Below are 18,183 nucleotides of genomic sequence, written 5' to 3' on the forward strand. Positions count from 1 at the left end.
AGTTTTTTTTTTAAATATCACTTTAATCTATTCTTTACTGAAGTATCTCAATTCAAAAGTATTGCAAAAATTATATGAATAACCAAGTTGGGAGTATTTGTCCAGTAAATGACTGCCAAAGTTTTTGCCAACACATTTTGCCACCATTAAGCAGCAGGTGTCTCACACTGGGCATCGAACCTCCATTATCACTGGGAACAAGTAATACATCCCTCACTCAGTACCAGGGTCTGAGAGCAGCAGAATATGGGACAGACATCATGAAAAAAAGAACAAGGCTTTATTTCCTGTGGTTCTACTCCGCAGAATAAAGACAATCCACAATCATATAAAATAAACAGAACAAGGACAATGGGGTGGGAGGGGGAGGGGTAAAAGTCCGAGAGGTTTCATGCAGACAGGTCACTGTTGTTGAACCTCTCCTGGTCATATACTTCTGCCACTACTTTCCTTCCTGCAAACCAGCGTCCGTTGAGGGCCTGGATAGCTTTGTGCGTCTCGCTGGCCATGGAGAATTCCACAAATATTTTAACGATGATTTCCGCATCTTCCTCCTCGCCTTGCTTCTCCTGGTAAATGATCACCCGGTTCACAGCGCCAAACTTGCCGCACTCCTCCGTCACTTCTCCTTCTAGATCATCGTCAATGTCTCTGGGGTCAACCATATTGCGCAGGACCATAACCGTGGACTGAATGAGAGGAGAGAAAAGACAGTTAACAGTAGAAAAGGTGGAAATGCAACACAACGAAACAGCCGGGCACATTCCAGATGACAAGGAGCTAAATTTTCTGGAATTGTAATGAGAAAAATTCTATTTATTGGGGTCACCCAGGTCTGCCAGATAGAATTTAACCACTTAAGGACCTTGCCTGTTTTTCAGACTTGGTGTTTACAAGATTAAAACTGTTTTTTTTGCTAGAAAATTACTTCAAACCCCCAAATATACATACACACACACACACACACACACACACACACACACACACACACACACACACATATATATATATATATATATATATATATATATATATATATATATATATATATATATATATATATATATTTTCTTTCTAACACCCTAGAGAATAAAATGGCGGTCATTGCAATACTTTTTGTTGCATCGTATTTGCGCAGTGGTCTTACAAGCGCACTGTTTTTGGAAAAAATTCACGTTTTTTAAATGATACCCAACATGTCACGCTTCAAAATTGCGCCAAAAACTTTTACCCTTAAAAATCTCCATAGGCGACTTTTAAAAAAAATTCTATAGGTTGCATCTTTTGAGTTACAGAGGAGGTCTAGGGCTAGAATTATTGCTCTCGCTCTAACGATCGCGATGATACCTCACTTGTGTGGTTTGAACACCGTTTTCATACTCACGTATGCGATCGCTTCTGCGCGCGAGCTCATCGGGACGGCGCGCTGTTTTCTTATTTATTTTTATTTTATAAATTTTTACACACAATAAAATGGGTCACTTTTATTTTTATTACAAGGAATGCAAAAATCCCTTGTAATAGAAAAAAGCATGACAGGTCCTCTTAAATATGAGATCTGGGGTAAAAAAAGACCTCACATCTCATATTTACACTAAAAGGCAAAAAAAAAAAAATTTGTCATTTGAAAAAATTACAAGAAAATATGCCTTTAAGAAGCATGGGTGGAAGTAACGTTTTAAAGTCGCTTCCGCCTTGCTATGGAGACGGGTGGGGGCCATCTTGCCCTCACTCGTATCCCAGCCAAGCAGGAGACAGGATCCGATCGCCTCCGCTGTACACAGGAGCCTCGGCTGTCCCGGGATTCCTTCTCCTTATTGGATGAGACAGCAGCGGGAGCCATTGGAGCCCACTGCTGTCAAACACAGCGAGTGAGCCAATGAGAGGAGAGTGCAGGGGGCAGGGCTAAGCCGATTTCAGGGCTTGGAATCATTGCTCTCACTCCAGTTTGTGGAGCAATAAGTAATGTATATCACAATCAACATTTTCACACGTAGGTGCCCCCGGCATGTGTTTAAAGTGGTTTAAGGCATACCTGTAGGTGCTCGAAGTATCTCCTAAACCTCCACAGTTTAGGAGATATTTACAATAGAGATGTGCGCCGATATCTCCATGGGCAGCCGACCGTGGTGTTTCTAAAAGGTCATGCCGTGGCTGGTGGCTCCCGCGCGAATGCGGCACATCACGCAACTCCGGCCAGTCACAGAGCTGGAGTTGGCGACCGTGGAAAAAAAAGGGGTGAAGATGGACGCTCACTGCTAGTGTGGACAATAGTGACATCGCAGGCTTCGGTTTCAGGTAAGAGACACATAATGGGCTAATATGCGATGCATAGAAACCAATGGCATTATGCTTTACCTTTGCAGGGAAATAAAGAGGACGTAAAACCCATCGGGGTTTACTTTCTCTTTAAGTTTGTACATGTGGGGAGCTAATTTTTTTATTTTTTTCCCCCAACAAGCTTTATTTTTCATCACAGACAAAAATTCCATATGCGACACGTGTGTATAGGATAGGCTGGCAGCAAAGCCACCTGATCACTTCCATCTGACAGCCAGCTTGTCAGAATTACTGCTACAGGAGCCTTCAGCCACCAAGAGAGTGTGTGTAAACCCCCACCACCAACGTATGGCATACAGCAGCTGGGGTAAGTAGGATTGAGCCGATAGCCAGGCTCCCCTTCAGTCTTGCACAGTTGTAAAGCTCTGACAGCGCTAAAGGGTTTTGCTGGCTTTTCTCATCAAAGCCATTCTAACCCATTCAAATATTTTTTTTTTAATGTAAATGTGATCTAATTTACAGTTTGGTAAATGTTTTGATTTTTAGTTATACATCAGCCATTTTGGGGCAGTAAATACACAGCCCTTTTTTTTTAAAGCGCATGTAAACCCCAAATCTATTTTTCAGTATGTCTGTCTCATCTAAATGCAGTATTCTTAAGCCAATCATTTTTGTGAATACGTTTCAAAGTAACTTACCTGAAGATCCTGCCAGTAACAGCACTTCCTGCTGCAGGCTGACCAAGCTAAACCACTGCCTTGCAATTAGCCGCAGCATGGTCAGCTGCAACGCACATTTCTTTAGCGGCCACTGGGCTTCTGCGTGTCAGGGTAACTGAAGGAACCAGTGTTAATTTTGTCAGCAAATTTTGATTTTGTTTTAGTCTTAAGACTAAAATGGTATTTTAGTCTTCTGCAATCGTTTTGGAGACTAAATCTCCCGCACATTATAGTCGTCTAAAGTCTAATGGGTGCAATTAAATTGTAATGCATTAAAGGAACACTAAAGTAAAACATTTTTTTTTTGTAAAATAACAAACATGTTATACTTGCCTCCACTGTGCAGCTCGTTTTGCACAGAGTGTCCCGGAATCCTGTCTCCTGGGGTCCCTCGGCGGCTGTCTCGGCTCCTCCTCGCAAGCGCTTTCCACCTTCATGCGAGCGAGCTCGCATGGTGGAAAGCTTTTGCGGGCGCGCTCCCGTGATACAGCGGCAGGCATCACTCTGCCCCGGCTCGCCGCGTCATCGGATGTGATTGACAGCAGCGCCAGCCAATGGCTGCGCTGCTATCAATCCGTCCAGCCTAGCCAATCAACGGCCAGGCTGGGAACCGAAGAGGATCACAGGGACGCGCGCGGGAGGGGTGAGGCAAGTAAAATGGGGGGTTCGGGGGGAGCGGTACCGTTGGATATTTTTCACCTTAATGCATAGGATGCATTAAGATGAAAAAACATTTACCTTTACAACCCCTTTAACATTTCTCAACAATTTCCAAACTCATTATATACTGCTGGAGTGAAAAATATCATAGGTTATTATTTATGGTATTGAGGTATGAACATGCACTACAGACCCGTGTTCATTTTGAAGTCAAATTTCAATTTAGTTTTAGTCTTTTGATTAAAATTCCATTTTAGTCATCTTAATTATTTTAGTCGTATTTTAGTCAACTAAAATAGTATTCATTTAGTCGACAAATGTTTTAGTTGACTAAATTAACACTGGAAGGAACACACATTGCAACAGGTGGTGCTGCTACTCAGAATCTGCCAACAATAAAGTTTGCAATACATTTGCACCTGTTAAGTGTTGCATTCTACTCCCTGTCTCCTGCCAGAGTTAATTTCATTGATGAAAATATTTTCGTCATAAATTTTCCTCAGCTGCAATTTTCCAGTGACAAAAACTAAAAGTTACACAGAACTTTTGCCAATTGACAAAAACTAGGATGAAAATCCAAAATGTCATAAACGAATGAAAAACGGAACAAAAATGTGATGGAGAGACGTTTTAGATATAAAGATATAACAGCTAAACCTGTGTCTGTAGTTTGTTCAAACCTTGTGTCCCGGCGTGCAAAATAAACCGCCCTCACACTCACCTCCTGTTTTCGCATAAGTTTCTGCATGACCATGTGGCGTGCGCTGCTCCCGGAGATACTCATGTGCTCCTGCTCACTCAGCATCTCTGGCCTTTCCGACTCCAGAACCGGCTCCTCTTCTTCCTTCTCTTTCTTCACCTCCAACTGGGTTACTGCTGGGGGGCTGGACAGAATGGGGTTCACCAGCCCCACCTGAGGAATGGTCACTGGTAAAGGTGGCCGCACTGGTGTCACTCCTGTGGAGGAAAACAATTTTATCAGTTATTAACAGACATTCAGCATAGGTTCGCACTGTAGCGATACGGGAACCAGTGAGATTCCGGTGCCTGTTCCTGCATCGCATTTCTCTCTTGACACTGCCATCTGCGAACCACTGCGGGCGTCAATACAATGTTGGTGACACCCCAAGATCGGTTCACAGATTGCAGTGCGAACTGTGGGAATTGGATTGCATAGGTGAGAACACCCATGCTATCCAATTCCAGCAAAGTGGGGTAAGTCCCTGCACCTTTTTTGTGCGAAACCAATGCAAGTTAAGCCATACAACTGTATGGCTGAACCCGCATTGCACAGACATCGCATGTGAGTGGCACTGCAGTGCGGGTGTGAATCACATGCAATGTCTGTGTTGGCTACAGTGTGAACCCGATCGCACAGATATTTTCCACAAGCAAATGTACACAAGACAAAGATTTTTGTTTGAGCGCTTGCCTGTCCTCTCATTGGTTAACTGTGGGGTTTATATACTAAATCTGGAGTGCAAAATCAAGTGCACTTCTGCATAGAAACCAATCAGCTTCCAGGTTTTATTGTAAAACGCTTAAATGAACAAGCTGAAGTTAGAAGCCAATTGGCTACAATGCACAGCTACACCAGATTCTGAGTGCTCCAGTTTTAGTTTCATCTCCCTTTGTGTATTGCATGCCAAATGACTTTTGTTGTTTTAAAAAGTGATACTAAAGGTTAGTTTTTTTTTTTTTAAACAAATATGTCATACTTGCCTCCACTGTGCAGTTAGTTTTGCACAGAGTGGCCCCTCAGCGGCTCCTCCCCACATCAGATAACCCACTAGAAGTGCTCTCCTGGGGCAGGGTACCTTGCCGGGGCACTCCCGAGTCCAGCATTCTGCGTCCATAGCTGCCGAATATAGGACGTGTCCCCGACTTCCGCGTTATTGGATTTGATTGACAGCAGCGGAAGCCAATGGCTGCGCTGCTATCAATCTATCCAATCAAGAGCCAAGAACCCCAGGCAGAAAGACGGCACATCCTCACCATGGGACATTACAGGCTTCAGGTAAATAAAAACGGGGGGCTGGTGACTGCTATAAGTTTTTTCACCTTAATGCTTAGGATGCATTAAGGTGAAAAGACAGCAGGGTTTAAAACCCATTTAAAGCGGAGGTTCAAACAAAAAGTGAACCTCTGCTTTTTGGATCCCTCCCCCCTCCAGTGTCACATTTGGCACCTTTAGGGGGAGGGGGGTGCAGATACCTGTCTGAGACAGGTATTTGCACCACTTCGGGGTTCTGACTCCCGCAGGAGTCCAGCCTCGTGACGTCTGTTCTGTTGCGCAGTAGGGAATCTGGCAGTGAAGCCACAAGGCTTCACTTCCTGATTCCCTCACAGAGGATGGCAGCGGAAGCAACCAAGGACCGAGCGATTGCTCAGCCTCGTCTGCTGACATCGCGGGCGTGCTGAACAGGGAAGTGTCCATTTTTTTAAAGTCAGCAGCTAAAACGGGTGGACCTCCGCTTTAAAGCTTATTGTTTGGCCTTTTAGGAAAATAGACCTCCAAGAACCTATTTAACAACACTTTTAAATCCTGGCATGTAATCATTGAAGCGGTTGTAAAGATAGGCATTTTTTTTAAACGAATGCATTCTGTTTAACTTCTTCTTGCCGACGTGGCGCATATATGTGGTGTCTTGGCTGGTGGGATTTAACGCAGAGACCCCGAATATATGTGTCCTCGCGTAAACACTTATCTGTGCTGAAAGCGATTGCCCTATGCGCTCCCAGCACAGTCACCAGCGGCAAGCTCCAAATGCAAACTTAACAGCAAATCACAGCGTTCACATGACCTGAATGCCCGCCTCGTGACATTAAGAAGCTCTTCAAGGGCTGGGAGGTGGTGGCAGGAAGGGGTTAATTAGATACCCTGTGTGAATGAGGCCTTGTCAGTACGCTGCTGCCCAACATCTTTCAAGAGAAAATTTAAAGGAGCTAGCGGAAAATTGTCAGCTGAACAATGGCTAATTCTATACAAAAGGATTACCCTCATATTATAGGTGTTTTGGTAAAACCAAGACCTCATTCACGAGGGGCATACTACAGCGTACACCCATGTGAGGGCCATGTTCACATGCAGAAAACCTGTGCATCCCCATGCTAGCAGTCCTATTCATGTCAACTGGGATGCAGTGGCTGCACAGACACAGTGGCATAATAACATATGACATATTAGTGTGGATGCAGGGTCCTGAACACACACACACATACACCATTGGCCTTCAGGGCCGTGCACCTGAACAAATGTCAAATTGGGAGCTGCAGCTGTGTCTATGCAGCTGCTGTGTCTCAAATTAATGTGAATGTCAGTGCTTGCATGGGGGGCATGCACTAAACACCTGTGCATTCCCGTGCGGGTATACACAGCCCTCACACAAAAGTACGCTGTGCATACCCTGTTTCAGTATAGAGGCAAACAAGACACAAAGCTTGTTGCCTTCTAACCTAAAAAAGGCCGGAAAGATTTGCTGAATCAGTTAAAAAAAAAAAAAACATTTTATGAAGTACCTACCTGTAATAACCCCAGGGGCTTGTGCTGCCATGACTGCTTGTGGTAGTGCCCCCAAAGGCTGTGCCAGTGTTAGTGCCGGGGACACCAGGCCAGGACTTGCCAGTGTGCCAAGGACAGCTGCTCCAGCCACCGCTTCCTGTGAAGAGAGGGGTGTATTATACCACAGCCATTCCCAAATAGTGATCAGATGAATTAAATCTAACAAGACACAAAAATGTCACTAGATCCTCAGGTAATGCACGCTATGTGGACTGATCTCCGGCCTTTCCTTCAGGCTTGCACAGTTGTACCGGCTCCTCTCCTGGACAGAAATTACTAATGCTGCATACACACGATCAGAATTTCTGACAACAAATGTTTGAGAGCTGGTTCTCAATTTTTCCCGACAACAAAAGTTCTTGTCGGAAATTACGATAGTGTGCATCCAATGTCGATGCACAAAAATCCTACGCATGCTCGGAATCGTTGAACCTTCTTTTCCCAGCTCGTTGTAGTGTTGTACGTCACCGTGTTCTTGGCGATCGGAAATTCCGACAACATTTGTGTGTATGCACCGTGTGTATGCAAGACAAGTTTGAGCCAACATCCTTTGGAAAAAATTCCACGGTTTTGTTGTCGGAATGTCAGTTCGTGTGTACGCGGCATTACTCCGATTTCACCACACATTGGGGGTTATTTACGAAAGGCAAATCCTCTTTGCACTACAAGTGCAAAGTGCACTTGGAAGTACAGTCGCTGTAAATCTGAGGGGTGCATCTGAAGTGAGGGGTGCATCTGAAGTGAGGGGTGCATCTGAAGTGAGGGGTGCATCTGAAGTGAGGGGTGCATCTGAAGTGAGGGGTGCATCTGAAGTGAGGGGTGCATCTGAAGTGAGGGGTGCATCTGAAGTGAGGGGTGCATCTGAAGTGAGGGGTGCATCTGAAGTGAGGGGTGCATCTGAAGTGAGGGGTGCATCTGAAGTGAGGGGTGCATCTGAAGTGAGGGGTGCATCTGAAGTGAGGGGTGCATCTGAAGTGAGGGGTGCATCTGAAGTGAGGGGGTAAACCTGAAGTGAGGGGGTAAACCTGAAGTGAGGGGGTAAACCTGAAGTGAGGGGGTAAACCTGAAGTGAGGGGGTAAACCTGAAGTGAGGGGGTAAACCTGAAGTGAAGGGGGTAAACCTGAAGTGAGGGGGTAAACCTGAAGTGAGGGGGTAAACCTGAAGTGAGGGGGGTAAACCTGAAGTGAGGGGGGTAAACCTGAAGTGAGGGGGGTAAACCTGAAGTGAGGGGGGTAAACCTGAAGTGAGGGGGGTAAACCTGAAGTGAGGGGGGTAAACCTGAAGTGAGGGGGTAAACCTGAAGTGAGGGGGTAAACCTGAAGTGAGGGGGTAAACCTGAAGTGAGGGGGTAGATCTGAAGAGAGGGGTAGATCTGGTAAATCTGAAGAGAGGGGTAGATCTGAAGTGAGGGGAAGCTCTGCTGATTTCATCATCCAATCATGTACAAGCTAAAATCCAGTTTTTTTTTCTTGCATGTCCCCCTCGGATCTACAGCGACTGCACTTGTAGTGCAAAGTGGATTTGCCTTTCGTAAATAACCCCCAATGTGAGCTGCTCACAAAGCAGCCACTTTATTTTTGGCTATAAATCAATTTATACCATTTAAATGTAATTTGTATTTTTGTAACAAAAATCTTTTTGTGCAGATAAGTTCCATTATGTGAGCAAGGCCTCATGCACACTGGATGTTGTGATAGCTCTTGTAGACACCTTTCCTCCTTTCAGCAGCATTTTGGCTTAAAAAACAACAACACTTGACGATTGTACACGCATGTAAACGCATTTAGGCGCATCAAGTGTTTGGTCGTTAATTCATTTAATTGGGTAAAATAGTCATTTCTAATTTACGCCCCTATGAGCAACGTTAAAAACGCCCAATGTGAACCGGATGGAGGACTTGGTTTTGACCTCGAAGCAGAAACGAGAGACGTACACGCACATCTGGACGTTATGGAACATGTCCCTTTAATCTGAGGGGAAGGCTCTCATTGATGCGACTCCTAATGGTTGAAGATCTTACCAGGTCTCATAGTAAACCAACCCAGAGTTTATATATAATTTAATCCCCCCCCCCCTTCTCTCAGTCTCCTCTCCCCTTCTAGTTCTTTCCCACCTGTTTTTTCAATTATCTGTACAAATTGGGCACTACGCCACTTCTAGAACTAACCTGGTAGTTTCACTGATATGAGATTCCAGGAATTACGATCTCACGTTAGATAGCCATCATTGAATATTTTGTATAATTCTTCTCTTACATGTCTATGTATATTTTGCATTTGCCTTTTTCATCTACTTAAGGACCGCCTCCTGCACATACACGTCGGCAGAATGGCACAAGCATGTACAGGTACGTCCTCTTCAAGTGCCCAGCCGTGGGGCGCGCTTCCGCGACCCGGTCCGAAGCTCCGGGACACGCGGACCTGATCGCCGCTGGAGTCCCGCGATCGGTCCCCGGAGCTGAAGAACGGGGAGAGCTGTGAGTAAACACAGTTTCTCCGTTCTTCACTGTGGCGCCGTCATTGATCGTGTGTTCTCTTTTATAGGGATTCACAATCAATGACATCACACCCCCTACCGTTAGAAACACAGATGAGGTCACACTAAACCCCTTCAGAGCCCCCTTGTGGTTAACTCCCAAACTGCAATTGTCATTTCCACAGTAAACAATGCATTTTAATGCATTTTTTGCTGTGAAAATGACAATGGTCCCAAAAATGTGTCAAAATTGTCCGATGTGTCCGCCATAATGTCGCAGTCACGAAAGAAGAAAAATAAAAAAAATCGCTGTTTTCCGCCATTAGTAGTAAAAAAATTAAAATGCAAAACTATCCCCTATTTTGTAAACGGTATACATTTTGCGCAAACCAATCGATAAACGCTTATTGCGATTTTTTTTTATACCAAAAATAGGTAGAAGAATACGTATCGGCCTAAACTGACTTATAGTTTTTTGGGGGATATTTATTATAGCAAAAAGTAAAAAATATTGCATTTTTTTCAAAATTGTCACTATTTTTGTTTATAGCGCAAAAAATAAAAACCGCAGAGGTGATTAAATACCACCAAAAGAAAGCTCTATTTTTGGGAAAAAAAGGACGCCAATTTTGTTTGGGAGCCACGTCGCACGACCGCACAATTGTCAGTTAAAGCGACGCAGTGCCGAATCGCAAAAACTGGCCAGGTCCTTTAGCTGCCTAAAGGTCTGGGTCTTAAGTAGTTAAATAAATATAAAACATCCAATGTGCACTAGGCCTAATAGTTAAGGTCTTTATATTTTGTAGAGCTCAAGTGCAGAGCGTGATAGAGGCCTAGTGGAGCAAATACCCATGTAAATTGTTTCTTCAGTACAAATCTCAAACACATGCAGTCTACTCAGTGGACATATGCAGAGCTCCTTGGAAAAGGAATGTTCAAAAAAATTATTAAAGCAGAGTTCCACCCAAAAATGGAACTTCCACTTTTTGGAATCCTCCCCCCCTCCGGTGTCACATTTGGCACGTTTCAGGGGGGCGGAGGGAGAAGATACCAGTCTAATACAAGTATTTTTCTCCCACTTCCGGGCATAAATAGCCGAGTCACCCGCGGGTATCTACGCCATGTCTGGCACCTCCTCGGTCCCACCCACTTCTTCTGGGAGACACACAGATCCCAGAAGACAGCAGGGACCAGTGGGATCGCGCAGCACGACTCGTGCATGCGCAGTAGGGAACCAGGAAGTGAAGCTGCAAGGTTTCACTTCCTAATTCCCTTACCGAAGATGGCAGAGGCAGCACCCGAGAGACAGATCGGCTTCGTGTGCCGACATCGCGAGCGCCCTGGACAGGTAAGTGTCCTTATTTTAAAAGTCAGCAGCTGCAGTATTTGTAGCTGCTTACTTAAAAAAATAAAAATAAATTTGGTGGAACTCCGCTTTAAGTCAGAAAAGACCAGCAACATCCACTGGAGAAAGTGGCAGTTGCGTCGCTATTAAAAAGTGACATCACTATTCACACCCGCTGGTCTGAGGCTTCTACTTTCACTTGCTTGTTTGTAAGGACATTAAATGGATGTCAAGGCTCTTCTCTGGTTGGCTACTGTACCTGTAAAGCCCCATCCCTTGCAGCCTCTAGTGTTTACACACTTTTCTGTTAATATACCTGAGCCGTGATCTTGGCAGTTGCAGCAGCGGCAGCGACAGCAGCAGCAGGAGGGAGACCACCTGGGGTGGCGGGTGTAAGAAGAGGCATTGGTGGTGTAACAGCTTTCCCGACTCGAAGGTACTGACCACCGAGATCAAACAAGTTCATGGATGAGACGGCATCCTGCGAAGACTGGGATTTGTCATACTCTGTAAATACATACATAGCAGGGATGAATGTGACCGCAGTGAGCCCACGCTCTGGAGAAAACACATCACAATCTGCAGCTCTTCCGGTAGATTATAACAACCTGCCAGGAAGGAAATATAGGAGCAGACATGTTTGAACGCAAATGCAGTACCGTTATCCTCATCCATTCTACTTTCAGCTTACTTACCAGGTCCGTAATGTCAAAATAAGTGAAGGGTAAAGCCTTGTACACTTGATCGGATTTCCATGGGAATTGTGTGATGACAGGCTGTTGTCGGAAAAATAGGATTTTTGTACTCACCATAAAATCCATTTATCTTCCGTTCATGGACAGACACAGCAGCATTGACCTTAGGGGTTATATACACACCTTTCCTTCTAGGAGAGACTAGGCAGAAAAAAAAAAAATCGCACTTTAAGTGTTAAAACACTTCTCTCAGTACAGCACCTCCCAGGGGGCGTGTCCCCCGGGTACATCCCACTCTCTGGAAGCATCCAGCCTCAGTTCGTAGACAAGCCGTACAAAGGAGGGGTGGGTGCTGTGTCCGTCCATGAACTTAGAGAAATGGATTTTACGGTGAGTACAAAAATCCTATTTTCTCTTCCGTTCATCGACGGACACAGCAGCATTGACCTTAGGGACGTCCCCAAGCAGTGTAAAAAATTTCGAGGGGTGGGAAAAAAAAAAACAGCAAACCAAGCTTCACCTCAAACAAACCAGAGTTCCTCAACGGTGGAACTTCAATCTTAAACTGCCGCCTGTAAAACCTTGCGGCCAAAGGAGGCATCCGAAGATGCACTCACATCCACCTTGTAAAATTTTGAGAAGGTGTGGATTGACGACCAGGTCGCCGCCTTACATACTTGTAAGGCAGATGCTTGATGACGGAAAGCCCAAGAGGCACCAAGCGCCCTGGTCGAATGCGCCGTGACCTGAATGGGATGTGCCTGCCCCTTTAGGGCAGGGGTCGACAAATCCCGGGCGCCAGGTCGCCATGGCGACTAGAAATAGGGTCCTGGCGACTTGGCTTGGAAGGGGGGCACCATCTGGTGGTGAGCCGTTGGTATTACAAGTTATTACCACCAGATGTGTAAGCTGGCGCCATCTGGTGGTGGCCGTTGGTATTACAAGTTAAACAGCAATTCTAATGTAATTTTTCACTATTTTCACTGCCATCTCCTTCCCTCTAATTAGAACCCCCAAACATATATATTTTTTATCCTAACACCCTAGAGCATGGGTGCTCAACCTGTGGCTCTCCAGCTGTTGCAAAACTACAATTCCCATAATGCCTCAGCCTTCGGGAGACATGCTTGTACCTGTCAGCGGCTTGCAATGTCTCATGGGAATTGTAGTTCCGCAACAGCTGGAGAGCCACAGGTTGAGCACCCATGCCCTAGAGAATAAAATGACGATCGTTGCAATACTTTCTGTCACGCCGTATTTGCGCAGCGGTCTTGCAAGCGCACTTTTTTGGGGACAAAATTACACTTTTTTTAATTAAAAAATAAGACAACAGTAAAGTTATCCCCATTTTTTTTTATATTATGAAAGATAATGTTACGCCGAGTAAATTGATACCCAACATGTCACGCTTCAAAATTACGTCCGCTCGTGGAATGGCGTCAAACTTTTACCCTTTAAACGTCGCCTATGGAGATTTAAAAAAAAATCTACAGGTTGCATGTTTTGAGTTACAGAGGAGGTCTAGGGCTAGAATTATTGCTCTCACTCTACCAATCGCGGCGATACCTCACATGTGTGGTTTGAACACCGTTTACATATGCGGTCGCTGCTCATGTATGTGTTCGCTTCTGCGCGCAAGCTCGTCGGGACGGGGCACGTTTTCCGGCGCCTAAGTTTTTTAGCTGGCTCCTAGATTCCAAGCAAATTTGTCAACCCCTGCTTTAGGGCATAGGCCTGGAGCACGACCTGTCTGATCCACCTAGAAATGGTGGCCGACGAGACGTAGGGCCCGAACCACGTCCAAGGAATGCAAAGTGGCCTCCTTGGGGTTTTTCGGCCGAGGACATAAGGACGGCAAAACAATGTCCTCATTAATGTGAAAAGCCGAAACAACCTTTGGAAGGAATGATGGCTGCGGCCGCAGCACTACCTTATCCTTATGGATGACTAAGTAGGGAGCCTTGCAAGACAAGGCCGCCAGTTCAGATACTCGTCTGACAGAAGTAATAGCCACCAGAAAAACCACCTTCTGACAGAGTCAACAAAGGAATCTTCCGAATGTCCTCAAACGGAGCTTCTTGAAGCGCCGAAAGAACTAAATTCAAGTCCCAAGAAGGCAGTGGAGGGCGCACAGGAGGGGCCACATGCCGGACCCCCTGCACAAACGTACGCACCAAGGAGTGCGCCGCCAAGGGTTGCTGAAAGTAAACAGCTAGAGCCGAGATCTGACTCTTAGCCGTACTCAAGGCGAGAGCCTGATCCATTCCACGCTGCAAAAACAGCAGAATCCGGGACATCACGTATGTATAGGGGTGCCACTTCATCTCTTCACACATAGAGATGTAGGCCTTCCACGTACGATGGTAGATCTTTCGTGAAGTGGACTTCCGTGCTCGTAGCATGGTAGAAATCACTGAGCCCGACAGGCCTCGGTCCTTCAACACCTGGCTCTCAACAGCCACGCCGTCGAAGCCTGCGACTGTAAAGCAGGGTGAAAGATAGGACCTTGGGACAGAAGGTCTTCTCTCAGGGGTAGACGCCAGGGAACGTCTGCCACCAGATGCACCAGGTCTGCGTACCAGGGAAGGCGCAGCCAATCCGGGGCGATCAGGATCCCTGCGCAGCAGGCGAGGAAGAAGCTGCAGGGGAGGGAAACGTATATTAGGCGATAGTGACCCCACGGCGCCACCAGCGCGTCTGACGCGTCCGCCCACAGGTCCCTTGACCTGGTCACAAATCGTGACACCTTCCGATTGAGACGGGACGCTAGAAGGTCCACGTCCGGAGTGCCCCATTTTTGGCACAGAGTCTGAAACACCTCCGGGTGTAGCGACCATTCTCCTTGGTCTAGCCTTTGGCGACTTAGATAGTCGGCTTGCCAATTCAGCACCCCCGGAAAGTACACCGCCGACAGAGCTGGAACGTAGCTTTTGGCCCACCGGAGGGATTTGCGCAACCTCCGTCGCTGCAGCCGAGCTTCGTGTGCCCCCCTGATGATTGACGTATGCCACAGCCGTGGCGTTGTCGGACTGGATTCTGATCGGTCGGCCTTGCAGACCCAGAGACCACTTGGAGAGACACAACTTGATCGCTCGGAGCTCCAGTACATTGATTGGAAGGCGGGACTCCTCCTGAGTCCAGCGCCCCTGGGCTGACTGGACACCCCAGACACACCCCCCCCCCAGCCAGAGAGGCTGGCATCCGTCGCGATCACCGCCCAGTGACACGGCAGAAACGATTTCCCAGTCCGGAGTACCGGAGATGTCAGCCACCACACTAGGGAGGACTTAGTCAGTCGACTCACCCGAATCTGGTAATCCAGAGACGAAGGAAGCTTGTTCCAACGTGACAGAATCTCTTTCTGTAACACTCGAGTGTGGAATTGGGCATACAAAACTGACTCGAAAGAGGCCACCATCAGACCCAGCACTCTCATGCAAAAGCGAAGCGAATCGGAGCGAGCACCTTGGTGAAAACCTGTGGTGCCGAAGCCAGGTCGAACGGGAGAGCCACAAATTGGAAGTGATCCTCCCCGACCACAAAGCGCAGAAACCTCTGGTGTTTTGCGCATATGGGGATATGCAAGTACGCATCTTTGATATCCAGGGATGCTAGGAAATCCCCCTGATGGAGCGCTGCTATCACTGATCGAATCCATCCTGAATTTTTGCACTTTGACAAAGCAATTGAGGGCCTTGAGGTCCAGGATTGGACGGACCCCTTCCTTCTTGGGGACTACAAACAGATTGGGGCAAAACCCCTGAAACCGTTCCGTTGAGGGAACCGGCACAATCACTCCCCTGACCAGAAGATCCTGGACAGCCCCTGACAGATCCTTCAGGCGATTCAGGGGAAGCCGGAGGGAAAAAAATCTGTTTGGTGGACAAGAGAGAAACTATCTTGTAATCCGAGGAAACTAATTCGCAAACCCAACGGTCGGAAAGAAGAGACCTCCGAGCCGCGAATTCGCGAAGCCGGCCCCCCACCCGAGATGTGGGCGGGGGCAGACCTTCATGCAGAGGCAGGCTTGTCCGCAGGCTTGTTGGGCTTGCGGTACCAGGGGCGCTTTTGCCCTTCAGTGGACGCCTTAGCACCCTGGAAACATTTTCCTGCCGCACTTGGCGGGCGAAAAACCCGCTTGGGGGCAGTAAATGAGGGCCCTTGCTTACGGCGAGGCTCCTTACCCTTCCCAGATTGCGGGCGCAGAGTGCTCTTACCGCCTGTGGCATCTTTTATGTCATCCAGGGACGCCCCAAAAAGCCGTTCACCCTTAAAGGGTAAGTCCACCAGGGACTTCTTAGAGGACTGGTCCGCAGACCAACACTTTAGCCACACAAGGCGGCGTAGTACCACCGCGTAGGCTGAGGTCCTGGAGAGCAAGGGGAGCGCAACCAGGGCCGACTCACAGACAAATTTCAGACCTTGCACCAACTAGTCGGCCAGGTCCACACAGAGCTCAGGAGCATTATGTGCCTCCAGCTCCTGTACCAGGGACTTGGCCTGTTCGGTAAGTGTCTGCGACACCAGAGCCCCGGCCACAACCGGTCTCACCGCCGACCCCACCACTGTGAATAAGGAGTGGGCCACAGCCTCAGCTCTCCTATCTGCGGGGTCCTTAAAAGCGGGAGCCCCTTCCACAGGCAACGTGGTGGCCTTGTTCAGCCTGGACACCGGAAGGTCCACTGACGGAGGAGATACCCACTTTTTTGGGAAATCCTCCTCAAACGGGTAACGGACCGCAAAGTATTTTGGTACAGCAAAAACCTTCTGTGGCCGGTCCCATTGCTTGTACAACAGTTCGTCCAGAAACGGAACACAAGGAAACACTTTCGCGGTGCGGGGTGGCTTGCGGAACCCAAAAGGGACCGGCATGTCTGATGCCTCCGCCAAATCCTCAAGTTGTTGAGTATCCCGCACCGCCGTGATCAGAGCTCCAACAAATTCATTATCCTGCTTTGACCCTAAAGCAGAGTTATCCTCACTGTCCGCGTGGGCCAAGTCTGCATCATCTGACATGACAGAACCAGGGCCAAATGCAGAAGCAGCACCTGATTCTGCGTCAAAGACATCCCCAGAAGCAGGCTCAGGGAGAAGGCGCTTTTTACCCCCCTTCTGGCCACTTGCCGCTTCAATCCTGGCAACAAACGCCTCCAGGACTGCCATCATAGCATCCAATGAGGCCACAGGAGCAGGGGCACTAAGGGTTAACTCTGGCATGGTTGGGGTAGAAGCCTCGGATGAGGGCCCCTGTGGTTCAGGCTCCATGCTGTCCCACCTGAATATGCCACCGTAGTACTGCAGACAAAAAAAACAGGACCCACCGGTCGGCCTCCCGGCTGTTACAGAGAGCAGGGGACCCCCGGGGACTCACCACCCAGAACCAGGCTGTACCGCTGTGCAGAGCTGAGAGTGCTGTCTGTGCTGTGTCGTTCCCTCAGGAAGAAAAAACTGCGGTGTTGGCGCCGTTATTCTAGACACTAGAGGCCAAAACTTTTCTAAGATGGCCGCCGACCTGCAGAAAAACAGCATGCGAGCTACAGGAAAATGGCCGCCAACATATAGAACCGCGGCTCCGGCAAAATGGCGGCCGTACAGAGTGAAAAACAGCATACAGTTTCACAGCATCCCACAATAAAAAAGTACAGTACCAGCACATTAAAAAATACAGTACCCCACAGCAGCACAGCCCCCCGGCAGTAGCAGAGCCCCCCCCCCCCCTCAGGTGGACCCCCCACCTCACAGCCGCCACCCAGAACGGGGAAGGAGGGAGAGGAAAGGGAGAGAGGAAAGCAGGGCGGACCCTCAGTCGATCTCCCCAGGAATGCACCAACCGAAAACACCCTGCCGCGGCAAGGGGATACTACTTACCCATCCTGCGACCACCGGCTGGAAGCATTCCAGACAGACCCAATGTCCGCAGGTAGATACGGCATAGTTGTCGGCCCGGCACACTGTGACAGAGCCATAGAGACCGGTCATATGTGTGCCCTGGAACATGTAGTTCACCGGCCACCCCTGGAGCAACGAGGCATGTCGTGGACGGCCTAGCTAAAGACCGGCACACGCTCGATGGCCGATCATGGGGGGACTACAAGGATCAAGATCCAGCCTGTCACTCAGTCGGCAGTTGATAGTAGATTCCAGGATCCAAAAATGCAGGAACAAAACACAACAAAGGCGAAAAAAAATAAAAAATCATCGCAAAAAAATCTCCAGAGCATGGACTCCAGAAAGGCCATGTCCTCTCCTGACGCTAGGCAGATTAAAACTGAGGCTGGATGCTTCCAGAAAGTGGGATGTACCCGGGGGACACGCCCCCTGGGAGGTGCTGTACTGAGAGAAGTGTTTTTAACACTTAAAGTGCTATTTTTTTCTGCCTAGTCTCTCCGAGAAGGAAAGGTATATAACCCTAAGGTCAATGCTGCTGTGTTCATCCATGAACGGAA

General features: G+C 47.8%; 1 protein-coding gene across 6 annotated transcripts in view; it reads right to left on the reverse strand.

Annotated features, from left to right (window-relative positions):
* Positions 1-258: 258 nt before the first annotated feature.
* The window catches only part of PUF60 (poly(U) binding splicing factor 60), a 69,511-nt gene continuing 51,586 nt past the window's right edge, over positions 259-18,183 (reverse strand). For all 6 annotated transcript variants that reach the window (XM_040355084.1, XM_040355082.1, XM_040355083.1 and 3 more), the window contains 4 exons: positions 11,359-11,549; positions 7,183-7,318; positions 4,381-4,616; positions 259-689 (listed from right to left, as the gene is read on the reverse strand). In XM_040355084.1, the coding sequence (XP_040211018.1) occupies positions 390-689; positions 4,381-4,616; positions 7,183-7,318; positions 11,359-11,549 (863 nt within the window). In that variant the 3' untranslated portion in view covers positions 259-389. The remainder of the gene's footprint in view (positions 690-4,380; positions 4,617-7,182; positions 7,319-11,358; positions 11,550-18,183) is intronic.

The sequence above is a fragment of the Rana temporaria genome, chromosome 5, assembly GCF_905171775.1.
Source record: "Rana temporaria chromosome 5, aRanTem1.1, whole genome shotgun sequence".
Lineage (NCBI taxonomy): Eukaryota > Metazoa > Chordata > Amphibia > Anura > Ranidae > Rana > Rana temporaria.